The 27,576-nt window shown below is 38.1% G+C and overlaps 1 protein-coding gene across 4 annotated transcripts; it reads left to right on the top strand.

Moving 5' to 3' along the window:
- The first annotated feature begins 176 nt into the window (after positions 1-176).
- RSRC2 (arginine and serine rich coiled-coil 2) lies at positions 177-20,526 on the top strand. Of its 4 annotated transcripts, none has more exons than XM_041729157.1 (10): positions 177-320; positions 4,212-4,368; positions 5,902-5,945; positions 8,432-8,622; positions 9,677-9,880; positions 12,095-12,217; positions 14,914-14,993; positions 17,288-17,517; positions 17,827-17,916; positions 19,544-20,526. In XM_041729157.1, exons 1-10 carry the CDS (start codon positions 315-317, stop codon positions 19,721-19,723), a joined length of 1,305 nt encoding a protein of 434 aa, XP_041585091.1. In that variant the 5' UTR covers positions 177-314; the 3' UTR covers positions 19,724-20,526. The 4 variants fall into 4 exon arrangements, with proteins under 4 accessions (XP_041585091.1, XP_041585090.1, XP_041585093.1 ...); XM_041729156.1 differs by having other exon boundaries at positions 17,285-17,517; XM_041729159.1 differs by lacking the exon at positions 177-320 and adding an exon at positions 6,756-6,833 and having other exon boundaries at positions 4,272-4,368; positions 8,410-8,622.
- Positions 20,527-27,576: the final 7,050 nt, after the last annotated feature.

The following is a 27,576-nucleotide window of genomic DNA, read 5'->3' as shown; positions in this document are numbered from 1 at the left end:
ACCCACCCTAAATTCCACCCGTTCCGATTTACAGGCTGCACAATCTAGGGTGTATTCTTGGCCCCGCCCCACTCCTGGCCTTACACGCCCTCTTCAAAATAACAACCAATCAGCTCCTCGAATCGCGTTGCTATAGAGACTCTTATCGACACTTTTTTTTTCCCAGCAAGCTGCGCGACGCGCCGGGCCTCAGCCCCTTTGTGCCATCCGGGTCTCTCGCGCGAGCGATTTAGTCTGTGGCGAAGCGTCTGGGCGGCCGGTACTGTTGAGAGCGGCAAGTGGAGGCGCCGCCCTAGCGGCCAAGACTCTGGACTATGGCGGTAGGTGCCAATTCTTGAGTTTAAAGCCAGGGATATTTTCTTGATACCCTCCAAAGACTGGGTGAACTGCTCCCAGAGCTGTTGTCCGCGCGTGTGTGTGGACAAAATGGCGTCGCGGCCTTCTTTTGCGCCCGCCATCATGGCTGCCTACTGTAAGGAGGGGGAAATGAGGCGGTGTTGGTGGGGGTGGGGAGCCGCAGGGAGTGTCTTTTTTTTTTTTTTTTCTTCCAGAACTTTCTTCCCCTCTTTTCCTAGTTCTCTATTCTGTTCGACCCACAGAGCGGCCTCCAGTTTAGCTTACTCTTGTTGGCCGTTTTTATACTGAGTTAATTAGGGCTTGGGAATTTGTTCCTGTTGGAGAAGGACTGAGGAAAAGAGAAAAGGGCTTGGGGGGGGGGGTCTTTGAAAAGTATTGGGTCAGAAAGGCGTTGCCTGCAAGGGGTAAAATGGGAGAAGAGAATCGACTTGTAACGTTTTGGTTTTTTCCCTTATTATTATTGTTTTGTCTCTGAAAACCGTAGTTTATTTCTTAGTATGGAGCTGAGGAAGGTGTTGCTCAAAGGGAGCAAAAAAATTCTACTTAATTACGAGGAGCCTTTGGAACTACGAATTCTGATTGTTCCGTTTCCGAAGCGGCTCGTGATGTAATCATTTTGAAATCTTTGAGAAGCATAATAAAGCCTTAATATTGGCGTTTCTTTAAATTTAAGCACCCTTTCTTGACCCATTTAATTTTAAATAAGAACTACAGTTTTTTTAAAAAGCATGCTTTGGGTGTAAGATGCCCAATTCCGGTGGGTCGCGCGCGTTATTGTGATTACTTCATTTTTCTTCCCGTGTTAAAAGGAAAACGCAAGCATTTTGTGTTCCTTTCCACTGACTAGGAAGTTCTATTTATTCATTTTCAAAACTAAGTAGGACTGTAAACGTACCGAAAAAATTTGTAGTTTGCCCCCCTAAAAATTGGGGTTATCTGGAATCGAGATGGTTTCTGCACTCCCCTCCCCCAGTACCTAATTGAATTAACCGATTTTTGTTACGGTTTCAAACAGCTGGGCTGTTTGGTGTTTGTGCAACTAGTCGAAGTAGTGTTTTCCACTGTTTAAGTGGTGTTTTAGGCCTCTTAATGTATTTTAAAAATGGTGGTGTTTTACTTGGGCTCAAATGTTTTAAAAAATGAAGTCAGTTCAAACAGACATTTGGTCCTGCAGTGCCTCCTTCAATAAAAAGACAGTCCCCTGGAGAAGTGGCCTAGTATTAAATCCAAGGTACCTTCTTTGCACTGGAAAAAAAGATTTGTGTGCTGTCGTGAGCATTATTACAGATTTAAACAAATTATAAATGTTAAGGTAATGGTAGTAGCCTTCTAAAAGTGCTAAAATAGAGGACAGTTTTGCATTTAGATTTAAGATTTACTATGTACATCCCTGATAATTCGAAGTAAAGCTTAGAAATTTTCAGAGAAAATTTTTTTTTAAGATTTTATTTATTTATTCATGAGAGAGAGAGAGAGGCAGAGACACGGGCACAGGGAGAAGCAGGCTCCATGCAGAGCCTGATGTGGGACTCGATCCCGGGACTCCAGGATCATTCTCCAGCCAAGGGAGGCACTCAACCGCTGAGCCACCCAGGCATCCCATCAGATAAATTTTCTTCAATTGATTTTATTTTTTGGTTATTTTTAATTAGGGTACTATAAAATAGCATCATGGAAATAAAAGTTTTGTGTAGGCAAAGTGGCCACCTATCATTCGGAATCTATAATGGTAGGGTGATTTTTGTTTTTCTATTGTGTATTTTACAGGTGAAAATAGGTAGTTGATGTAGTTATTGGCTTTGTATTACAGGGTGCCTTTGACTTCCCTATTGCTAGGCTTCTGCAATGTTAAGCATGTAAATTGTTGACTGAAAATTTGTACTGTGTGAGCTGGAGCTGACTTCCATATGAAGTTTTTTTGTTTTTTTTTTTTTTCTTTCTTCAGTTCTAGTCATGATCTCTGTAAAAGTGAATGAGCTGTGCCAGTGGCTCAAGAATGCTGGTTTTCTGCAGAAAAGGCTCATGCACTGAAAGAAGTGATAACAGTGCTTATCACAGTTGCTTTATTTTACCAAATGTAAGCTCTACCAGCACTTCACAACATCACAGACATGCCTGAAATAGTTCGTAAGGATAATGATGAAAATCAGAATTATCCTTGATTGTGTGATACAGCACTATTTATTAGTAGACAGCAAAGAGCTAAAGTACCATCTTAAGGGAAAGCAGGTCATGTTGCTGGATCTCCTCTGTAAGATCAGAAAATTGAACTCTATTATAAGTGATGAAAGCTTTCATCACAAAAAATTTTATAATTCCAGAAATCACCCATACATAGAAAACTGGAGAAGGCACTAATGCTTGATTGGTAGCCTCTCCAGTAATGAGTTGCTTCCTCTGTGCTTGGTTGAGGGTTTTTGTTTTGTTTTGTTTTGTTTTACCATTGTTAGAGGCTTACCACGTTTATGTCTGTCATCCCAGCTAAACTTGTAAATCTCTTTTTTGTCATTTTATTCTGAGTAGCATTGAGTTTGGCACATTTGTGATTCTTAGTTGAGATAATGCAATCTCTTCACACTTTGTTAAATTACTCCCCTTTCCTTTCCTTTCATTTTTTTTTTTCCTTTCATTTTTTTTTTCCTGGACTAATTTTCCTGCGGGAAAGGAGTTCATTGCCTTGTGATTATTTATCCTGCTGAAAATGTACAGTGATTCCCTATTTATCCAATCCAGATTCTTCTGTAAAGAGTATGGTAGTAAATATTTTAGACATTGTGGATCACGTAGAGTCTCTGTCCCATTCCTTGCTTGCTTAATCCTTTCAAAAATGTAAAAATCCTTCTTAGTTCAAAAGCCAACTAGTCCACCTTCCACATACTGAAACTGTTTCCTTTTTGTCAAAATCCAACTCAGGAATCAGGTTTTAGCTTCTCACAGCTTTTTTTCTAGGACTCATTTAAATCAGTGGGCTTTTTGTGATACTCTTATTTGGACGACACATTTCAACAGAGCCTCAGAAATCCTCTTTTTTTAATTGAAAACAAGTTAACAGGAATTCATTTCTTCCTTTGTTGATTGATTGCTGTGCTGAGTACTTGGTTATGAGCAAGTAAACTGGAAAACAGGGAACTGATATTTAGGTGGAGGAACCTCTTTTTAATTAAAGGACTCTTTGGAAAGAATGTGTACTTTTTTAACTTTACAAAATTTGCATTGTGAAAATTTATAAAATGCTTTAAAGCAGAAACAACTTAATGTTTCCATAGCCCAGAGCATATGTGAGGAGAGGCAGACCATATTTTGCAGCAGCACTGTGCCAAGGGGCTGTTTTCATTAAAGAGGGTTAATGAAATTAAGATTGGGTTCTCAGATAGGTAAGTTAATTTTGTTTATTCTTTTATAATCTAGAAGCATTCTCTGCTATTATTAGATTTTTACATACTTAAGTCTCTATAAATTTTACCAGTTGGTTTTTAAATGCTTTTGCTAATGTAAAATAAAAATATTCATTAAAGTCAGGTAAATGACTTTACAAATCTAAAATGGGCTATATTTTCTCTGCTTGAATAGTTAATTGGAAATATTTGGAGCCCTGATTGTTCCCCTCCCCCTATTGTTTTGAAAGTTATGAAAATAATGATTTTTGAAAGTTAAGGATATTAGTCTCTTTGTTATTGGGTTAGTCATTTCAATCTATTCGGGCTTATTAGGTACAAATAATATTTATTTAGAAATTGGCCTTTAATTTTGTAGAACTCAGATGATTTTCTATTCTCTTCCTCTTTTAAGAAATTAAAAACATTTTAAATATGATTAAGAACTTAATAATCATTTCTCTTTATTTAAACTTTTAGGCTAGTGATACAGAGCGAGATGGACTAGCCCCAGAAAAGACATCCCCAGATAGAGATAAGAAAAAAGAGCAGTCAGATGTATCTGTTTCTCCTAGAGCCTCAAAACATCATTATTCAAGATCACGATCAAGGTCAAGAGAAAGAAAACGAAAGTCAGGTATGAATTGTTGCAAACTAATTACCACTATCAGCATTTGTTAAAATCCATGTCGTTGTGTGTATAAGACTCATACTTAGTTTTTTATATAATTAATACATATTCTTTCTGGTGGAGAAATGAATAATTAAAGTACATTGGTAATTTTCCGGAGAACTTTTCAGTTCTGAGAAACATAAATGTCTTCATGCGGAAATTTTATAACTTGTCCAAAGGCAAAATTGTGTTGTATCCTGAGATTTTGGGGAGGGGGTAGGTTTTTTACCCTGAGATGTTTAAATTTCATACTTTCAACATAGGCAAAATATTTTGAAAGATGTGTCTGGGCAGTGATATATTATTCAGAATTGTTTTAACATCTTGATGTAAGTTACAAGAACATTTTTAACTTTGTTTTTCATTTAATGTTAGAATGTTTCTGAAACGAGGTTTGGGCATTTTGGGATGTTTCTTATTTGTTTACTTGAAAAAGAATTAGACTGATGTGTTGTAGAAAGTAAGATGTTTTGCTGTATTTTTTTTAAATTAGTGTGGCTATTTAACGAAGAGGTTAATTGAGCATCTAAACTATAGCACCCTTGGGGATCCCTGGGTGGCTCAGTGGTTTAGCGCCTGCCTTGGGCCCAGAGGGTGATCTTGGAGTCCCTGGATTGCATCGGGCTTCCTGCAGGGAGCCTGCTTCCTCCCTCTGCCTGTCTCTGCCGCTCCTTCCCTCCACCCCCCTCTGTCTCATCCGTCTCTCATGAATAAGTAAATGGAATCTTTAAATAAATAAACTATAGCACCCTGGGACCCCTGGAGGTCTCAGCGGTTGAGCTCTGCCTTTGGCTCAGGGTGTGATCCCTAGGGGAGCCTGCTTCTCCTTCTCCTTTGGCTCAGGGTGTGATCCCTAGGGGAGCCTGCTTCTCCTTCTCCTTTGGCAGGGTGTGATCCTTAGGGGAGCCTGCTTCTCCCTCTCCTTTGGCAGGGTGTGATCCTTAGGGGAGCCTGCTTCTCCCTCTCCTTTGGCCTATGTCTCTGCGTGTCTCTCATGAATAAGTAAATGAAATCTTTTAAAAATAAACTATAGCACCCTTTGACTAATGCCAAATATAGTTCAAACTGTTTATTCTCTTGCATTCTTGTTTTCTTTGTTCATGTTTACCTCTAACATGTCCCTTTATAAATTTTTTGTGCAGTGGAAAACAAGATGGGCTAGTCAGTATGTTTTGTGAATTAAGAATCTGACAAACTGAAAAGAGAGTATCTGTTTTTGACTTGCCTTAGAAGGTTTGGGGTGACAGGTTGCTTACTCTGTTATATTCTGGTTTATTCAGATTGCTTGATTTGTTTCTCATACACACACACACACACACACACAGTGGTATTTGGTAGAATAAACTCACCCTGCATAAAAAATAGTCTTTGGAAAATAGTAAGTAGAATTTTAATTTAGTAAAATGGGTTGGAAATTGTCCTTTATTTGAGTATTGGAATTTGTGTTTGAGGTGTTTCTGTATCTTGTTTATGGTGAATTTTTATGTGTATTTACAGATAACGAAGGAAGAAAACACAGGAGCCGGAGCAGAAGCAAAGAGGTAATTAACACTTTGTAGTGAATAGGCACTTTAAAATACTTGTAAAGTATCTGGTAGAAATGTTTGTGTGATATATGATATTGTCAAGGTAAGTACAAAAACTTGAAATTTAAAAGGTTAATTGGGTTATAAAATAAGCATGATATGGATTCATCATTATTCAAGAAGATAGTTGTTTATATGAAAAGTTCATTCAAAAACTATTAATTTTATTTATGTTGTGAAAATATTCACAATAAAAATTTCATATGAAGATTATAATTGGTTTTTTTAGGCCTGTCACACAGAGCTTCCATTAATCTGAGGTCCCGAGTCTCCTTATACCTGACGACTGCTCAGGATTTTCATATAGCAATCATCTTTAAGTAGCAATAACCTAGGTACCTGTGGGCTTTTTCTTTATGGAAGAGAATGAGAGTCCTCTTTTCATTAGCAGCCATTTCCGTTTCCCTAAGAATAGTGCTGAATTTTGAAATAAAAGTGTCTGTGAGGGACAGCTGGAAAGGTGGCGGTGACAGCAAAACTTGAGGAAAAAGAAAGGCAGCACCTGTATTGCAAAGGAGTTAACTTGCTTGCCCACCTGAGAAGACCAGGAATGAGCCAACAAGGAAGAACAGAAGTAGGAACCAAAAAGGGAGGAGAAGAGTCTTATGGGGGCTGGGCAAGGGACTCCTAAAAAAAATGTGGGCAGGGACTTCACCTCTTCCCCTAATGGAAGCTCTGTTAAATTTTTAATTTAGGAGAGTTTTTGTGAAAATGACTATTTTGTTTAGCTCACATGATAACATTTCTATAATAAATCATACTCAGCGTGCTAATGCGCGAAGAGACTGAACTGAAGACGCTGCAGACTCAGATAGCAAAATAATAAGCCTACTTCATGATAAGGTAACTATTAGTCATTCAAACTCCTATTTCCCTTAAGTATATCTTAAATCAGTTAAGGGTTTTAATGTTTTTTTTTTTTTTTAATTAATAGTAATGTTATGTTTGGAAAACTGGTTTGAAATAACTATAAAACCTTTGGAAGTTGAACCACTTAAAGCTTTTCCAATTTGCCGCTATATGGCAAAAACAAGGAAATACTTTTGTAAGTTCTTATAGAGAACTGGCAATGAAACTAAAATTTAGCTGTCTCCAGGTCTCTTTTCTGCAAAATACTAAATAACGTTCTATGATTCTTTTCAGATATATCATGCATGTTCCAAAATGTTTGGCCAAGTTTTTTGTTTTTTAAGGAAAGTTAATCTTGAGTGGAAAGAAAAATGTTTTGGCCTGTTTTGGGAAACATGAGTTAAGTGTCCTGTTGTGGTAGAAAAGCAGTGGCCTGGGCATAGGAAGAACCATGGGGTCTGGGTTCAGCTGCTACCATGTAGCTTTGTGACTTTAAATCTTAGTTGTACTTAAGGGGAGTTAAGAGGATCTGAGTTTCCTTCCAGCTTTAAAATTGTGATTTCGAGATGTCAAGGATTTTAAGCTTTAGCTAAAAGTTGGATTTGCCAACTTAATATGAGGAGATCTAGTTTATCACTTCCTAATTTGGTACGTGAGTGTAGGATGGAGACTTGATCATGCAATTAATTTTAGCTCAGTCTCTGAATGCATATGTTGTGAAAGCAAAAGCCTTGGTTTTTAATCTTTCAGAGTATGGAAGAAATATATATTGCATAATGATTTAGGGATTAATTATGTTATGCCTAATTTGATTTCATAAAAATTAAAACAGATACGGTTGCCATTTTCTGCCCTAGGTACATGAAATGTAATAGAACTTCAAGCTCGTTGGGATATTGCAAGATGAAAAGTGATTTCATCACAGTTTAGACTTTGGGAGAAAAATCAAGAGCCGTCTTTTAGAGAGGATGTGGCAGTATAGCTATAAAAAGGACACTTCAACTCTGCGTAAAGTAATTTAAAGTTGCAGAAAATACTAATAATTAGTAAGACTAATCTTATTTAGCTACCTAATTGAAATGCGTTTTCCGGTGCATTTCTTTGTGTCCTGATCATCTTCATTATTGCTAAGTTTTTAAATCTAAAATAATATGTACTCTGGTTTTAGAAGTTGATGTATATATGTATATATGATGTTTCTCTAAAAGGTTTGTTGAAAGATTTTGAAAGTTTTGATATATATGTACTTCCCTTATTCCTTTAGATAAAAGAAACATCAGGGATTCCTCTTTTTCTGATAACGGGTTTTTCAGTATTATTTTAACATTGAAAATCATTGTCAACATTGAAAATCATTGTTTTAATTATGTTATTTTGGGGAGGAAACTGCATTTTTGAGATTTATAAAGACAAGATTAGTAATATTCATCAGCAACATTTGGGTGATGTGAAACTAGATCATTTTTTTTTTATTTGCCACACACTCCTAAGGTTACTAATGTTGCATCACAACATTTTTGTCTACTGATAACCCATACTAACTCTCTTTGTTGCACTATTTTCCTGAAAGAACCAACTTCTTCTTAAAACAGGCAAGAAGACATGAATCCAAAGATAAATCATCTAAGAAACACAAGTCTGAGGAACATAATGATAAAGAACATTCTTCTGATAAAGGAAGAGAGCGACTAAATTCATCTGAAAACGGCGAGGACAGACACAAACGCAAAGAAAGAAAGTCATCAAGAGGCAGAAGTCATTCAAGATCTAGGTCTCGTGAAAGGTAAGTAGTTTTTGGTGTTTATAAGTTAGTGATATTTAAAGAGCTATATTATGCAAAGCTACTCATGAACCCAGAGATACCCAAACAATCTTAATTAGATTAGAAGGTAAGAAATTTTTTTGGTAGCTTGACCACTAATGTGGTCCTTTGCCTACTAATGTCTGCTTATAGCTGAAATCTTTGGAGCATTTTCTGATAAAGGCAAAAATGGTGTTCAAGGCTAGGGGATAAAGGATGATTATGATTGATTAACTTGTTCAATTAGCAAGTATGTTTTGTTTTGTTTTTTAAGGATTTGGCTTATTTATTTGGGAGAGAGCAAAGCAGGGGGAGAGGGAGGACAATCTCCCTGTTTAGCAGGGAGCTTGATGTGGGGCTTGATCTCAGGACCCTGAGATCATGACCTGAGCCAAACCAAGGCAAACACTTAACCAACTGAGCCACCTCCCGGAATTTTTATTTAAATAAACCAATGTTGGGACGCCTGGGTGACTCAGTGGTTGAGTGTATGCCTTTGGCTCAGGGTATGATCTGAGATCCTGGGATCAAGTCTTGCATTGGGCTCCCCACAGGAGAGACTGCTTCTCCCTCTACCTATGTCTCTGTGTCTCATGAATAAATAAATAAAATCTTCCCAAAAAAGTAAGCCAATGTTTAACATATGCTTGGAGTTTTCTGTGGAAATACATATGATGTATCTGATTGGGTCAAAATTTTTCAGTAGTAGATTAACTTCAATATCATCTTTAAGTTGCATAAATACTTCAGTAAGGCAGTTAGTAAACTTTAAAGTGTTCAACAGAATCTTGAGTTAGGGTTCATTGCATTTTTGACATGTAGCTTTATCATGCCCCTCAGACATCATCAAACAAGAATAAAGGCTCATTTGTTAGAACTTCTTCCCTTAGAAGGCTCAATTATCCTTTCTACACACAATGCAGAGCAGTTTATTGCCTGGCTTGACAGCACACACTGTAGATAATTAATTCATAATGTCTGTAATTGGAAGAGACACAGCACTAAATAACTTTAAATTTGTGTGCCTAAATTTCAGGCGTCATCGTAGTAGAAGCAGAGAGCGGAAGAAGTCTCGATCCAGGAGTAGGGAGCGGAAGAAATCAAGATCCAGAAGCAGAGAGAGGAAGAAGTCACGATCCAGAAGCAGGGAAAGAAAACGTAGGATCCGATCTCGTTCCCGTTCAAGATCAAGACACAGGCATAGGAGTAGAAGCAGGAGTAGAACAAGGAGTAGAAGTCGGTAAGTGTTCATCATCTTGAATAAAATCAGATAGGTCCCTCACAGGGTCTGTTTATTATCTTCTTTTTTTTTTTTTTTCTTTTTTTTTTTTTTTTTTTTAAGATTTTATTTGTTTATTCACGAGAGATGCGGGGGCGGGGGGTGGGCAGAGACAGGCAGAGAGAGAAGAGGCTCCATGCAGGGAGCCTGATGTGAGACTCCCAGGTCTCCAGGATCACACCCTGGGCCAAAGGCAGTGCCAAACGGCTGAGCCACCCAGGCTGCCCAATGTTTATCTTCTTTCAATAACATTCTGACCAATAACAAATCTAAACACCTTAGATAGCATATGTAATCAATCAGATCTTCTTTAAAGTGCAGGTAGAAATAATCCTCTATTAAAATTATTTCAGAAAAAATAAAATAAAATTATTTCAGTTGGGGCACCTGAGTGGTTGAGCATGTAACTGGCTCAGGTTATGATCCTGGGGTCCTGGAATTGAGTCCCACATCAGACTCCCTCTGTTCTTTAAAAAAATAAAATTGAGTTGTTTTGAATGTTGAATTGTTAATTGTATAATCACAGTAGCTTACATGTATTGCATATCCGCCATACACTATGTGTTATGTCAACACTCTTTTCCATGTACTAGGTCATGTCAGTCTCAAAACAACTTTTGTGAGTTAAGATCTCTTGGGCTTAGAGAGCTTAAGTAACTTGGCCAGAAAGCCTCAAATCATAGTTATTAAATGGTATAAAGTTATTAAATGATCAGGATCAAGTCCCAACTATGTCTGAATGCAAAGTCAATATACGTACTTTACCCACACATATAGCATGTATATACTATCTCAGGTACTCAAAAAGTTGAGCTTAATTCAGAACTCTTTTTTTTTTTTTTTCTTTTTTTTTTTTTTTAAGATTTTATTTATGTATTCATGAGAAACACAGAGGAGAGAGAGGGGCAGAGGGTGAAGCAGGCTCCATGTGGGAGCCTGACATGGGACTTGATCCTGGGTCTCCAAGATCACACCCTGGGCTGAAGGCAGCACTAAACCGCCGAGCCATCCGGGCTGCCCAATTCAGACCTGTCTTGATCGAGAGGAAGCTTTAATTTGTTGAGACAGGAAGTACAATAAAGAGAACTACAGAAAATTTTTAAATAATTAGGAATATATTTAGTCTATTTACTTACATCAATTGTTAATAGTGTATATGCACAGATACTGATATTAAATAATTAAAGCTTTTTTTGTTAGTTTATTCCTCAGGTTAGTCTATAAAGACTGAAATATAGACTATGTTACTTATTGTGACTTAGCTTATCACTTGTTAATCAGGTAATTGGTTTTTGCTTTTTTGTGTGTGTGCAAAATGGTTTTATTAAAGCATAGGGACAGGACCCATGGGCAGAAAGCTGCTACTGTTTATCAGTTTTTTAAAGATTTTATGGATTTATTCACGAGAGGCAGAGACCTAAGCAGAGGTAGAAGCAGGCTCCACGCAGGGAGCCCGACGTGGGACTAGATCCCAGGTCTCCAGGATCACGCTCTGGGCCGAAGGCGGCGCTAAACTGCTGAGCCACCGGGGCTGCCCTAATTAGTTAGTAGTGTATTAATTTGAGCTTTGCCAATTATGAAGTTTAGTCAACTTAGGATAAATAATAATTTCACCATTAATTATCATTAGTTTTTTATTTTCCATCTGGGCAATGTAGGACATCATTTATGGCATTTCTAATTTTGACCACTGCTACTCTATTTTTTTCTGGTCAGTGCTTTTTTTTTTTTTTTTTTTTATCTTTCCTAATTCTTTTGTTTTCCTGATTATGTGCTTGGGGCCTTTTTTTACAAATTAATTCACTGTAAAGTACTAGGAACATTTGAACTATGGATCCATTACTAGGGATTTATCCTGCATATTGACCTACATGAATATAAAATGACTGATGTGTGTATTAAAGCTAGCCTTTGTTATAGTGGGCATAATAGCAAAATATTGGAAAACATCTTAAATGTCTAACAGGGATGGTTAAGTGAACTTACAGAAAATTAGCATTTTCAAGGGACTTCCCATACTTTGTGGAAGCTGGAGGACAGAGGTGGAGAGGAAAGGATTCCTAATATATTGGCTACTATTTTCATTTTTGTTCAACCTATGTAACTATAATTGATTTGGATTAAACTATTACTGCTTGCTTGGCCATATTGCAATGTGTGAAATGCCTGTTACAGAGATAGAAAGAAGAGAATTGAAAAACCAAGAAGATTTAGCAGAAGTTTAAGCCGAACTCCTAGTCCACCTCCCTTCAGAGGCAGAAACACAGCAATGGATGCACAGGAAGCATTAGCTAGGAGGTAGGTATATTTTTATTTGATGCATTTTTCTTTTTCAACTTGAAGTAGGTAATCGTGTGGACAAAAATGCTTTTAGAGTTTAAGTCAAATAATTAAATCTATTCATGATACATTCTGTGCCAATCTGATCTAGAACTAAGTATGTCAATTCTCATTTTAACATTTGCCTCTTTGTACAACTGGAAAGATTACAATGTCAGCAACAGTTTCTCTGTTTTTCCTCATTAACCTAATTCATTTTTATCAAATTTAAGCTCCTGAATATTTTTTGGTTTGAAGTTGAAACTTTTTTAGAAATCTTAAATCTGATTCAAGAAATCTTAAATTTTGCCTCTAAAAGTTCATTGTCCCTTTTATTTTTCTTCATCAAGAAAACAAAGTCTGAAACAATTCCCTCAATAGATTTCTTATTTTTAAAGGTGGCAAGTAATAAACATTACAAGGTGATTTATTGTATATTGTAAATTTTAATGCTGATAAAATAAGATCATTGTATCTTTTAATTCTGTAGCATTTCAAAAATATTCTGGTAATTGGTGGGACTACACGCAGCAGGGCTGTCTGGCCAAAATGTGCAAAACCCTTGAAAGAACTGCCTCATATAGAAAGGCAAGAAGTAAAGTAAAATCCAAGCACTTGTTTGCAGGTTTTCCCATATTCTGAAAACTATACTCTTGATTTTGGGGTTTTTTTCCTCATGAAATTGAGTTTGTATTTTTTTTTCATTACAAAAATACAGTTATCACAATGTAAGCTGATGGGCTGCTGCCCTGTGAACCCAGCCTGGCAGAAACTCCAGCTGAACAGCAGCAGCAGCAAAGGTGTGAGCTCGCCCCTTCTTCATTCCATTCACCTTAGTGAATGGTGTTAATTCCAACCTGCAATGGCCATTTTAAATATGCACCAGTAGTAGTCAATCATTTTCTTTCTGAAACTAAACTCAACAGAACTAAATAATACTTGAAGTAAATTATAATGAGTGGTCTGTTACATGTGACCAGTATTTTTTTAAGCCCTAAAGTCTATTATAAGTTGGTTGTGTTTTAATTTTTGGCTTTTATTAAAGTTGAAGCTGTTACTAGCCTCTAAAACTTAAGAAAAATAATCTACTTAGTTATTTTCAGATGATAAGTTTACATGAAATAACTCATTTAAGAATACTACGTTGCTCCTTGGCTACAGTTGAAATTTGAAGGGAGATCTTTTATTAATAAACCACAGTATGTAGACTGATTTTTGTTGTTCCTTTTTTGTTTTTTAACAAGGACAATTTTTTTAATTTTTTATTCTATTTATTTATTTATTTTAGGACAGAATTTTTAAACTGCTTTGAAAATAGTTTTGATATTTGTGTGCCAAAATTTTAATGTTACCCCTAATCAGAACCTTTTATTCTCAAGGACAAAATCGAGTCATAGTACTGTGTCTTTCTTGTACGTGTGCTTAGTAAAAGGGAATAAAATTATATTATTCATTTTATGTAAATTTCATTGTTAAAGCCAATGCCATTTCACTACCCATAGTGCCCTAAAATAAAAAACCTTTTCCTTAATCTTTGCCCCTTTATACACTTTAAAGGAGGAAGGGAGTTGCTTTTAACTTAAGATTGGAGAGTTAAAGGGTCTTGAAGAAAAGGGATTTGTCTTTCAGGAACTCACGAAGGTATCACCTAAAGTTTGTTGTATAAGAAGTAGATACTGTCTTGACAGCACATTTAGTATATGTATTAGTAAATTTAGTGTGAACAATTTTTATTTTGTCTGAGGATGAATTTGTGTTTCATGTGTCCTGTTCTTTTGCTAATGATGAATTTAAGCTGCTGAAAGTTCATTCTCTAATACTGAGGGGGTTTTTTCCCCCTATTTTATTAGATTGTAAAGAATGGCTGATAGGGTTTCTGCCTTTTTTTTATTTTTGGCTTTTTAAATATTTGTTAACTTTAAAGTCTGTTTAGATACAAAAGTCATAATTGGCATATTTTGATTGACCTTATCCTGTATCAGCCTCCCCTAAGAAGCATGTAGGTAATTCTATAAACATTGTTTAATATTTTTAACATACTCTACTAAGATTTTCTCAGATCTCAATATGTCATTGCAAGATGTAATTTTATCCTTACTCCTTTAACCACTGATAAAGGTTGAGTAATTTCTACTTTTTAAAACAATTCCCTGTGAGAACTGTGTTTTAAAACTTTCCGGTTTTTTGTTGTTGTTTGGTTGATTGATTGGTTTTTTGGTTATTCCACTTTAAGATGTTGAAAACCAGTATTGAGAGACACCTGACTGGCTCAGTCTGTTAAGGATCTGCCTTCAGCTCAGGTCACAATCCCATAGTCCTGGAATCCAGCCCCCTGCATTGGGCTCCTTGTGTCAGAGAGAAGCCTGCTTCTCCCTCTCCTCCTCAATCTACTCACCTTGCTGTTGCTCTCTATCTCAAATAAATAAAATATTTTTTAAAAATTAAAAAGGAAAACATTTTCTTAAACCTGTATTGAAATATTCTCTAACAGTAACTGTATTAAGAGTAAATGCTTCCCCCCCCCCCCGCCCCACATACAGATACCAAATTGTGTTACACTTAATTTAAAAATCTATGTAAAATGTGTGTCACGTCTATACATTTGGAGAAATACAAAGATAAATACTGGTTTATATTGAGTGTTATTTTAAATGCATTGAAATTGCTTTTGATAGGTTGGAAAGAGCAAAGAAATTACAAGAACAGCGAGAAAAAGAAATGGTTGAAAAACAAAAACAACAAGAAATAGCTGCAGGTAATTTATTTTCTTTATTATGGAAGTATGGCTTTTTTTGTAGAAAATCTAAATCTAAAAAGTTGAGAAAAATAATAGGAAGCAAATCACCCATGATCCTTGCTCTACCCATCAGTGCACTGTAAACCTCTTTATTATTGTTATTATTGAAATGTGAACATTTTATTTTCAGTGTTAACTTTTCATGCCTCATAAGTACTTCATGCATGTGTGGGTTTTTTTGTTTTGTTTGTTTTTTCTTTAAGATTTTTTTTTTTTTTTTTTTTTTTTTTTATGATAGTCACAGAGAGAGAGAGAGAGAGGCAGAGACACAGGTGGAGGGAGAAGCAGGCTCCATGCACCGGGAGCCTGATGTGGGATTCGATCCCAGGTCTCCAGGATCGCGCCCTGGGCCAAAGGCAGGCGCCAAACCGCTGCGCCACCCAGGGATCCCTCTTTAAGATTTTATTTATGTGTTCAAAAGAGAGGCAGAGACATAGGCAGAGGGAGAAGCAGGCTCCATCCTTGAACTCCCAGATCATGGCCTGAGACAAGGCAGGCGCTCAACCGCAGAGCCATCCAGGGATCCCTGCATGTGTATTTACTTGGTTGATGCACATGATTTTGGCATGTAAATAGTCACTGTTCTTGTTCATACAACACTTTAACAATGACTGCACATGTCTTTTAGTTATAATTTTTGGGAAAATGCAGTTTATTAAAGATGATGATTGAACTGAGGTAAGAAATTAGGTTTTTAGGACAGCCCCGGTGGCGCAGCGGTTTGGCGCCGCCTGCAGCCTGGGGAGTGATCCTGGAGACCCGGGATCGAGTCCCACGTCCCTCCCTGCATGGAACCTGCTTCTCCCTCTGTCTGTGTCTCTGCCTTTCTCTCTGTGTATTAATAAATAAATAAAATATTTTTTAAAAAAAGAAATTAGGTTATTAGACATAACACAAACATTGCCTCTGAATGACTAAAGGTGATCAAAGAGAGTTTGTTGAATTGCATGAAATGTAATTTGGAAGGTGTTTTTTTGTTGGCTTGTTGACATTCCTTAGTAAATTGGTATTTCTTGAAATAATCTAAAATTGGGGCACATGGGTGGCTCAGTGAGTTAAGTGCCTGCCTTCGGCTCAATTTATGCCATCAGGCTCCTGTTCAGTGGAGAATGGAAAGGCTTTTCCCTTTCCCTCCGCCCCTGCCCTCCAACCATTCTTGCTCAGGCTGTCTCTACTCAAATTAAATCTTTGGGGAAAAAAATAATAATTGGGACGCCTGGGTGGCTCAGCATCTGCCTTTGGCTCGGCATGATCCTGGAGTCCTAGGATCAAGTCCCACATCAGGCTCCCTGCATGGAGCCTGCTTCTCTCTCTGCCTTTTTTTATGTTTAAGACTCTCTCTGTCTCTCTCATGACTAAATAATCTTCTTAAAATTTTTTTTTAAAATCTAAAACTGTACAAATTGGGGTACCTGTCTGGCTCAGTTGGTAGAGCATGCGATTCTTGATCTCAAGGTTGTGAGTTGGAGCCCATGATGGGTGTAGAGATTAGTTTAAAATAAATGTTTTTTTAAATGTTAAGAAATTGTACAAATTAAAAAAAAAAGAAATTGTACAAATTACCTTTATTCATTAATTTTAGGGGTGGAGGGGCAGAGGGAGAGAAAGAGAGAGACTTAAACAGACCCCATGCCCAGTGTGGAACCCAATGCAGGGCTCTGTCTCACAACCTTGATCTTGATTTGAGCCAAAATCAAGAATCAAATGCTTAACTGACTGAGGCACCGAGGAACCCTTTTTTTTTTTTTTTTTTTTTAAGATTATTTTAGAGGGAAAGCATGTGCCTGGGGGAGGGACAGAGGGAGAGAATCCCAAGCAGACTCCCTGTTAAGTAAGTGCAGAGCCCAATGAAAGATTTTCAAATGAATGTCTAAGTAACCATTTTGTAAGCTTTTAAAGAACCATACAAATAGTTTTTATTGTAAGTTTAGATACAAGTACCGTAGTTTCATTTTCATTGAAATCACAAATCTTTTTACTATTTGTAGAATTCTTATATTTGTAGACATATAAAGTATTAGTATATATAAGCAATCATATCTAGAAATGTCTTTTACAAATATATACAATACATTTTGTTAAAATGCTAATTGCTTTATAAACCTGCATTTATTTTGAAGATGTTGGTGCTTTTTTATAGATTAGTTCTTAAATATAAATACACTAATGTAAATCAGGACGTTGCTTTGGTTAGTTTTAAAATCTGTGCTTAAAAAAATGAGTAAAATCTGTGCTGAACTCCTCTTTAGCAGCTGCAGCCACCGGAGGTTCTGTTCTCAATGTTGCTGCTTTGTTGGCATCGGGAACACAAGTAACTCCTCAGATAGCTATGGCAGCTCAAATGGCTGCCCTGCAGGCTAAAGCTTTGGCAGAGACCGGAATAGCTGTACCTAGCTATTATAACCCAGCAGCTGTGAATCCAATGAAGTTTGCTGAACAAGAGAAAAAAAGGAAAATGCTTTGGCAAGGCAAAAAAGAAGGGGTAAGTTTTTTAATTCCCCTCTTTTGTCATTTATTCCTAATTAGCCGTTGTTTAGGAAAACAAATTTGGATTGGAAAAGATTGGTTTGGATTTATTTTTCTTCTGAAAATCTGATCGTAATATTTTTTAAGTTACCACACAAATTAATGTTGGAAAATTATTAAGCACTTAATTCTATTTTGCTTCATTATTTTGTGATAGAAAAAATAATTATAAACACTGATAAAGTGCTATAAATGTTATTGTTTCTTTTAGACCTTATTACAGAGATAAATTTTATGAATTGTAAAAGTCACTGTTTCTTTACAGGATAAATCCCAATCTGCTGAAATATGGGAAAAATTGAATTTTGGAAACAAGGACCAAAATGTCAAATTCAGGAAATTAATGGGTATTAAGGTAAGTTACACACTTTGAATTAGAATTCATATTAGCATTTTCAGGTTAACATTTGTCCTCATCCTAAAAGTTATTTCAGTAATGTGTGAACCCTGGGTACTTTCTGGTGTTCTTTTGATTTTTCTTCAGATTAATTTGACAGGATTATGTTATCAGTAGTTGACAAGACAAATTATTCAATTTAACATGTTTGTTATAACTTTATACCTTAGGTGAACCTTTTTCCCATCATAAGCTTTTCTAAGTAAATAAAAATGAACTTGTAAATGGAAATTAATTTTTTTTAATATGCTCATTTAAAGCTAACTGTTCTTGGTGTAAGACCACAATATTTAAAATTTCCAGCAAGCTTTTTTAAAGATGTAGGTTTTTGGTTTTGGGTTTTATTTTTCTTGGTGTTTTTTGTTTGGCTTTGTTGGTACAGTTCCAGTACTAGATTTCATATAAAAACCTGGAGGGGAAGAAAGAAAAAAATAAATGAATGAATGAATGAATAAATCAAACAAACAAACCTGGAGGGACTTCTGGGTGGCTCAGCAGTTGAGCGTCTGCCTTTGGCTCAGGGCATGATCCTGGAGTTCCGGGATCGAGTCCCACAAGGGGCTCCCTTACATGGATCCCTGCTTCTCCCTCTGCCTGTGTCTCTGCCTCTCTCTCTGTCTCTCATGAATAAATAAATAAAATCTTTAAAAAAAAAAAAAAAAAGCCTAACATTAAAAAAAAAAAAAAACCAACCTGGAAAAGTTCACAGACACTCAGGTATTATTACTTAAGGGAGTTGGTTTTTCACTGAAGGGATATTGGCTTAAACTAAGCTGCACTGAGCTGGCTATTTTGGTTTTTGTTTGGTTTGGGGTTTTTTGTTTTTTTAAGATTGTATTTCTTTTGAGAGAAAGAGCATAAGCAGAGGGGGAAGGGTAGAGAGGGAGAAACAGACTGCCTGCTTGCTGAGCAGAGGGCCCAATATGGGGCTCAGTCTCAGGACCCTGGGATCAGGACCTGAGCCAAAGGCAGACACTTAACCAACTGAGCCACCCAGGTGTTCTAAGCTTCCCCTCCTCTTTTCTTCCCTCAGTTCCCTACATCATGCTTTGGTTTGGTCTCTGCTCAAGTGTCAACTTTTTTGAGTCCTTTCTCCCTTGTTTTTTAAATTATTTATTCATTCATTCATGAGAGACACAGAGAAAGAGAGAGGCAGAGACACAGGCAGAGGGAGAAGCAGTCCCCATGCAGGGAGCCTGATGCGGGACTCCATCCCAGGACTCCAGGATCATGCCCTGGGCCAAAAGCAGGTGCTAAACCGCTGAGCCACCCAGAGATCCCCTCCCTTGCTTTTTGAAAATAGCATTTTTTTGCTTTTCTTCTAGACTTTACTTATTTAAAGGTATGTTCTACATACTCTTCTCATACCCATTAATATGAAGTTGATTCGTGTTATATCCTGGCTTAATCCCAATACCTAGAAAGGGCATTGCCTTGCACTCTATAGGTGCTGAATGAATGGAAGCTAAATAATTGAGGTCAAATACATATGCTAAAAATGTAATTTATCAGTCTATCAATTGAAAAGAACACCTTATTCCCACTTCCACTTATTATTTTAATATATTTTTTATTTGATATTTAGAGTGAAGACGAAGCTGGATGTAGCTCAGTTGATGAAGAAAGTTACAAGACTTTGAAGCAACAGGAAGAAGTATTTAGAAACCTAGATGCTCAGTATGAAATGGCAAGATCACAAACCCACACACAAAGAGGAATGGGATTGGGTTTCACATCATCAATGCGAGGAATGGATGCAGTTTGAAAGAGATCAGACTTAATATTTGAGACTTTATGGACTTCTGGTTCTGATGTCAGGTCCTTGTTCACCAAACAGCTAGCATTCTAGCTTGCATGGGTGTTGCATTGACTTTAATTTATTGAAAAATACGATTTTTTGTAAATATCAGATCAGTGATACTGGTGTTAGTGTTGTAATCAGGTTAAACACACTTCCATTAAACTTGACAGGACTATAGAAGGACAATATTTTTTAGTTCATGAATTCTACTTTTCAAATATATAAAAGCTGCAGGTGGGATAAAATCTCATACATGGATATTTCGTGTCCGCTGTCTTGTGTACTTTTGTACTTAACCTTGTACAGTTATTTTCATCTCTTGAAACATGAAAGAAATGTTATGTAGATGTTCTTTAGAAGATCTGGCCATTTGGTACATAATCCAGCACAAATATGCTGGGTGGTGATGACAATAAAAATGGTTTTCTCAACACTGGTGTTAATTTAAGTTACCTGGAATTCTTATTTTGATTTTGTTTGATGGTTTTTGTAGCATTTTGCAATTGCTATTAGAGAACACTAGGAAGAAATTTTTTTTTTTCTTTTAAGAACAATTAACTATGCTCTAGGCAATACCATGGTGAGCAAAAATGTAAAAGCTAAGTTGGGAGGAGTAAACAAACTACTACAGTAATACTGTTTTCCTACTACTGTAAGGAACAGAATTGGTGTACAGTTATTTGTTCAATATTCCATATGTTATTCAGGAAATAGATTAATACATTAAAGGGATGTAAGCACTTTTATTTTAATAAAGTGCCTTATAACAAGTTCTTGGTATGCCCTTTGCTCATTATCCCTTTGAACAAGTCTTCAGTAGCACAGAGTACTAAAATATTAGAAAATACTTTATCACTAAATTAAATAGGGCATAAATCTGGTAGAGGGAGGGAACTACAAAACTTGTAATTCATTTGGATTTATTACTACAAAATCATGATTCACCTTATCCTAGAAAAATCCTGCAACTCCACAATGTATTAGCACAATACGAGGGAAGTGTACTTAATGGTAAAACTTCTACCTTTATTTTACTTATTTTGAGAGAAAGAGTAGACATGAGTAGAGCGAGAATCCTTCAAGCAGACTCTGCTGAGTACAGACCCTGACTCAGGGCTGATCCCCAGGACCCATGAGATCATGATCTTAGCCAAAGCCAAGAGTCCTACCACCCATTGAGCCACCTAGGCACCCCTTATACCTTTATTTTTAAAATGAGTTCATAAGTGACCAACTTGCTTGTTGGGCATGTTTTTGTGATAAATAAGGTATAAGTATTTTGGTAAATGTTTAAATCTCATTTTCCTAGAGCACAATACTTTTATGAAGAAATGGCTCTTCGGGGTGCCTGGGTGGCTCAGGTGTTTGCCTTTGCCTTGGGTCATGGTCCCAGAGTCCTCGGATCAAGCCCTGCATCGGGCTCCTTGCTCAGCAAGAAGTCTGCTTCTCCCTCTACCAGCTGCTCCCCCTGCTTGTGCTCTCACATGCTTTCTCTGTGTATCAAATAAAATCTTAAAAAAAGAAACGACTCTTCATACTTAAGTGACAAGGTCAAGTTTCTGGAGGAATGAGTGTGGGGGGAGGGTTTCCTTCTGGTGTCCCCAAACCAAAATTTTCAAGTTCTCTGTACCTTCTCAAATAAGTTTAATTAGGAATTTCCATGGGCTAGGGCATATGGGTGGTTAAGTGCCTTCAGCTTAGGTCATGATGTCAGGGTCCTGGGATAGGATAGAGCCCTGTATTGGCCTCCCTGCTTAGCAGGGAGTTGGCTTCTCCGTCTCGAGTTCCTGCACGTGCGTGCACTGAACTGAAAAAAATATTTTTAATTTCTTTTCAGGGGACGCCTGTGTAGCTCAGCGATTGTCTTCCTTTGGCTCGGCTTGATCCAGGGTCTGGGATGGAGTCCTTTATGGGGTGCTCCGCAGGGAGCCTGCTTCTCCCTCTGCCTGTATCTGCCTCTTTCTATGTGTCTCTCAATAATTTAAAAAAAAAATTTTTTTTTTCATGGACTTCTAAAAGGCAGCGGAGAGGCAGGTGGATGGCCCAGTGGGTTAAGCGTCTGCTTTCAGCTCAGGTCTTGATCCCAGGGTCCTGGAAGGAAGCCCTAGGTTGGGCTCCCTCTGCTTGTGCTCTATCAAAATCCTTAAAAAACAAACGTGGAAATGAAAGCACACGTTAACTGCTTCCTGTGTTTTTCTATAGTATTTGAGGAGCTGACCATACATTATAACGGATATGATCCATCCTGCACTCCTCTAGAGCAATAATTTAAAACACCCAAGTAGCCAAATTTAAACAAATGAAACTAACTTCATTCGTACAACATGTGCTTTAAAATAATTCAATCAGTAATTATTAGGTAATCAGTAATTTAAGATTTTACATATTTTTAAAACCCAGTGTGTTTTAGTACATCCCAATTTTTACTTCATAGCCAGTCCCAAGTAGCCAGACAACCAGATTAGACCGTGTAGATCTAGAGAGAGGTATATAGATAAATTTAAGTTACATAATTTAACTTGAATAAGTAATTTTTAGAGTCCTAGTTGGGAGGAATGATTTGGTGGTGGAAACCATTGAGCTGCTTGGCTCAGTTGGGAATTGATTTATAGGGGAGATAGATTCAGTGGTTTTTATGTGTTAACCTTTTGTTTCCCCCATTTTCCCGGCTATTACTGTGCTTTCAGTTTCAAAGCCTTGTACTCCATGATGGATATGTTAGGATTAATCCCTGTAAGCAACAAGAATGTAGGTTGCTGTCCAGGAGATACTTTATTTTTTAAAGTAGGCTCCACTCTGGCAGCCCAGGTGGTTCAGCGTTTTAGCGCCGCCTTCGGTTCAGGGCCTGATGCTGGAGACCGGAGATCGAGCCCTGTGTCGCGCTCCCTGCATGGAGCCTGCTTCTCCCTCTGCTTGTGTCTCTGCCTCTGTGTGTGTGTGTGTGTCTCATCAATAAATAAATAAAATCTTTATTTTATGAAGAAATAAATATTTAAAAAAAGAAAAAAATAAAGTAGGCTCCACTCAACAATCCTGAGATCAAGACCTGAGCTGAGATTAAAAGAGACACTATAAGGAGGGCGTGTGACCGAACGAGCACTGGGTGTTTTGTTTTGTTTTTTTCTTTTAAGATTTTATTCATGAGAGACACAGGCAGAGCACAGGCAGAGGGAAAAGCAGGTCCATGCAGAGAGCCTGATGTGGAACTCGATCCCAGGTCTCCAGGACCTGGGCTGAAGGTGGCGCTAAACTGCTGAGCTACTCCGGCTGCCCTGAGCACTGGGTGTTATGGAAGACTGGTGAATCACTGAACTCTACCTCTGAAACCAATAATACACTATATGTTAATCGAATTTAAATTTTAAGAAGTCGATGCTTAACCGACTGAACTACCGAGGTACACCCAGAAATATTTTTTTAAGATTTTTTTTTGAGAGAGACCATGTGAGGAGAGAGTGGGTGAGGGAGAAGCAGACTCCCCGCTGAGCAGGAGGGGACTCAGGGCTCCAGCCCACTGGACCATGATCTCAGCTAAAGAAAGTTGCAACTGAGCTACCCAGACAACCCCCACCCCTCCCCAGGAGGTATTTTAATGATGTGGTAGTGATGTGAGAGCAATTGGCTTTGACAGTAACTTGGAAGGTAGTTGTGGGGGCAGCCCAGGTGGCCCAGTGGTTTAATGCTGTCTTTGGCCCAGGATGTGATCCTGGATGGAGTCACATGTTGGGTTCCCTGCATGGAACCTGCCTCTCCCTCTGCCTGTGTCTCTGCCTCTCTCTGTGTTTGCCATGAATAAATAAACTCTTAAAAAAAAAAAGACTGGGGATCCCTGGGTGGCGCAGCGGTTTGGCGCCTGCCTTTGGCCCAGGGCGCGATCCTGGAGACCCGGGATCGAATCCCACATCGGGCTCCCGGTGCACGGAGCCTGCTTCTCCCTCTGCCTATGTCTCTGCCTCTCTCTCTCTCTGTGACTATCATAAAAAAAAAAAAAAAAAAAGACTGGGTAGTTGTGTATGGGTGTCAAAAAATTCAAAGATGAGGTTTCCAGCTTGGGTAGATCTTTATTCCATGAACCTTAGAAAACTTAAGTATCATTGAAGAAGTAACTTGGTTCAAGAAGATGGAAACAAGTTTTATATATCATTCCAAGTACACATTTCATAGGTCAAAAGGTGATTAAAGTGTATACTTAGGGCAGCCCGAGTGGCTCAGCGGTTTAGTGCCGCCTTCAGACCCAGGATCAAGTTCCAGGTTGGGCTCCCTGCATGGAGCCTGCTTCTCCCTCTGCCTGTGTGTGTGTCTCTCATGTATAAATAAATAAAATATTAAAAAAAAATAAAGTGCATACTTAAATATAACTTCTATGGATGCCTGGCTGGCTCAGTCAGTAGAGCACACAGCTCTTGATTTTGGGGTTTTAAGTTTGATCCCCACATTGGGTATAGAGATTACTTTAAAAAATTTTAGGGGTACCTGAGTAGCTTGGTTGATTAAGCAACTGCCTTTGGTTTGGGTCATGATCCCAGGGTCTTGAGATTAAGCCCCACATTGGGCTTCCCTGCTCTGCATGGAGTCTACTTCTCCCTTTCCCTCTGCTTCTCCCTTTGCCCCTCCCTCAGTTTGTGCTCTCTCTCTCTGGCTTGCTCTCTCTCAAATAAATAAAAACCTTTAAAAAGGGGCACCTGGGTGGCTCAGTGGTTGAGCGTCTTCTTTTGGCTCTGGGTTGTGATTCCAGGGTCCTGAGATCAAGTCCCACATCGGGATGTGTCTCTTTCTCTCTGTGTCTCTCATAAATAAATAAGTAAAATCTTAAAAAAAAAAAAATCCTTCTAAAAACAAATATTTACAAAAATAAAATTGTATATACACACAATTTCTATTGGATCCACTCCTAGTTCTCTCACTCTGGCAATTCACCACCAATTTCTGTATTTCTCTTGTCAGTTCCATCCCATTGAGTGTCTCAAGACTCAATCATAGACTCTTCTCTGTATTCTTCATTATGCAATTACCCTTTACCGTAGTTATATTTAATGTCCTTAAAAATGTGGGGCATCCAAATGTTAACCTTTGGGCAGCCCCAGTGGCTCAGTGGTTTAGCACTGCCTGCAGCCCGGGGTGTGATCCTGGAGACCCAGAATCGAGTCCCATGTCGGGCTCCCTGCATGGAGCCTGCTTCTCCCTCGGCCTGTGTCTCTGCCCCTCTCTCTCTCTTTCTGTTGCTCATGAATAAATAAATTAAATAAAATTCATACATCTTAAAAAACAACAACAACAAATGTTAACCTTTAGTGCAGACTTTTTTCTCAGAGCTTTACTCAAAGATCCAGCTGCCTAGAAAACATCTCAATTGGGGCTCAGATTTTACCTTAAATATATCAATGTGTAAGAGTCCCTGGGTGGCTCAGTCATTTGAATATCCCACTCCTGATTTTTGTCCCAGGTCATGATCTCAGGGTTATAAGTTCAAGCTCCACGTTGGTCTCTATGCTCAGTGCAGCATTTGCCTTAAGCTCTTTCCCTGCCTCTTCCCCTGCTCTGGCTCTCTCTCTAAACAAAATCTTTAAGAAAAATATATCAAATGCTTAAAAAATTTTTCACCAATCCAGTTGTTTTTTTTTTAAGATTTTATTTATTTGGGATCCCTGGGTGGCTCAGCAGTTTCGTGCCTGTCTTTGGCCCAGGGCGCGACCCTGGAGTCCCGGGATCGAGTCCTGAGTGGGACTCCCGGCATGGAGCCTGCTTCTCCCTCTGCCTGTCTCTCTCTCTCTCTCTCTCTGTGTGTGTCTATCATAAATAAATAAATAAATAAATAAATAAATAAATAAATAAATAAATCTATCTTTAAAAATAATAACAAAAAAAGATTTTACTTATTTATTCATGACAGACAGAGAGAGAGAGAGAGAGAGGCAGAGACACAGGCAGAGGGAGAAGCAGGCTGGATGCAGGGAGCCTGACATGGGACTCGATCCCGGGTCTCCAAGATCACATCCCAGGCCGGAGGCGGCTCTAAACTGCTGGACCCCCCGGGGCTGCCCCTTCAGTTGCTTCTTTATTGCTTCTGAGGATAAAATTGCCTCAAGGTACCGCATAACTTCCCTTGTTGCTGCCAAACCTGATCCACATCCATTGATCATTTATTCAGTTTCTGAAGTCAGAATCTTGAGAAATATTCATGACTCATTTTCTTTCATTTGCTATATCCAACTCTCCAATTAACTGTTGATTTAATTTTATGTTCTATTTTCTACTTCTTTTTTTTTTTTTTAATTATTTTTTTTTTAATTATTTTTATTTTTTTTTTTTAAATTTTTTTTTTTTAATTTTTTTTTTATTTATTTATGATAGTCACAGAGAGAGAGAGAGAGGCAGAGACACAGGCAGAGGGAGAAGCAGGCTCCATGCACTGGGAGCCCGATGTGGGATTCGATCCTGGGTCTCCAGGATCGCGCCCTGGGCCAAAGGCAAGCGCCAAACCACTGCACCACCCAGGGATCCCTATTTTCTACTTCTAAATATCAACTCTCCACCATTATTTCTACTACCCTAATCCAAACTAACATTTATTGGTTTGACTACAAAAACCTATCAATCTGCTAGGCTCGGAACTTTACTTTTGCTGGATTTTCAATCGTTTTTCTTTTTATATATATTTATTAAAGATTTTATTCATTTATTCATGAGACACACACACACACACACACACACAGAGTGGCAGAGACACAGAGGAGAAGCAGTCTCCTCACAAGGAGTCTGATGCGGGCCTCAATGCTGGACGCTGGGATCATGACCTGAACCAAAGGCAGACGCTTAACCCGTTGAGCCACCCAGGCATCCCTGAATTGTTTATCTATCAAATAATCAAGACCATCTTACCAAAATGAAAATTTGTGGGTCATGAACTCACTACCTGTTTAAAATTTTGAAATGACTTCCCAATTTTGGGGGTGTAGAAAGAATTCCCTAACCTGGTCTGAGTACTGGCCTAAGGTGACCAGCCTCATGTGCTCCACTCTCTTTTCATTTCATATATGATTTCTTCAAGGAGGATGCTCTTAAGTCTGCACGCAGTGCATTCACCAACGTTGCCCTCCTAACATTTCGTGTGTTCAATTCAAACCTCAGTTCCTCAGTTCATTGATTCCCACAGGTTCTGTCAAAGTAAATTGTTACATATCCATAACTTGCTGTTTTTTTAAATAATTTTTTAAAAGATTTAATTTATTTATTCAAGAGAGACACAGGCAGAGGGAGAAGCAGGCTCCTCGCAGGGAGCCCGTTGGGGGACTCGATCCTAGACGGGGATTATGCTCTGAGCAGAAGGCAGATACTCAACCGCTGAGCCACCAGCGGTGGGACCAGGCGTCCCACTGTTTTTATTTCATATACTTTTATTTTATTTTTTTAAAATATTTTATTTATTTATTCATGAGAGACACACAGAGAGAGGCAGAGACACAAGCAGAGGGAGAAGCAGGCTCCATGCATAGAACCGGATGTGGGACTCGACCCCAGGACCCCAGGATCACACCCTGGGCTGAAGGCAGATGCTCAACCACTAAGCCACCCAGGCGTCCCTATTTCATATACTTTTAAATATAATGAACACCATCAACATCTCCCGGGTCCCAAGAGCAAGAACAGTTAGGATTTTTTGTTTTGTTGTTGTTTGTTCCTTTTGCTAGCCTGTAGGTTCCACCATAGCAATAATTTCTCTATTTTGTTCTCTTGCATCCTGGAGATCTAGAACAGGGCCTGGCACTTTGAACGTGGGAAAGAAATGTTATTGAATGAATGAGAGACTGAACGAGAGA

This window comes from Vulpes lagopus, chromosome 14 (assembly GCF_018345385.1).
Source record: "Vulpes lagopus strain Blue_001 chromosome 14, ASM1834538v1, whole genome shotgun sequence".
NCBI classification, from domain to species: Eukaryota; Metazoa; Chordata; class Mammalia; order Carnivora; family Canidae; genus Vulpes; species Vulpes lagopus.
Note: the sequence above shows the minus strand (reverse complement) of the source record. Positions and strands in the feature narration are given on the sequence as shown.

Excerpts from the sequence above, each read along its gene's own strand:
- RSRC2 (XM_041729156.1), top strand. Across the intron at positions 8,623-9,676 it reads AGATCTAGGTCTCGTGAAAG|GCGTCATCGTAGTAGAAGCA; the intron begins GTAAGTAGTTTT and ends CCTAAATTTCAG. Across the intron at positions 17,518-17,826 it reads GGCAAGGCAAAAAAGAAGGG|GATAAATCCCAATCTGCTGA; the intron begins GTAAGTTTTTTA and ends GTTTCTTTACAG.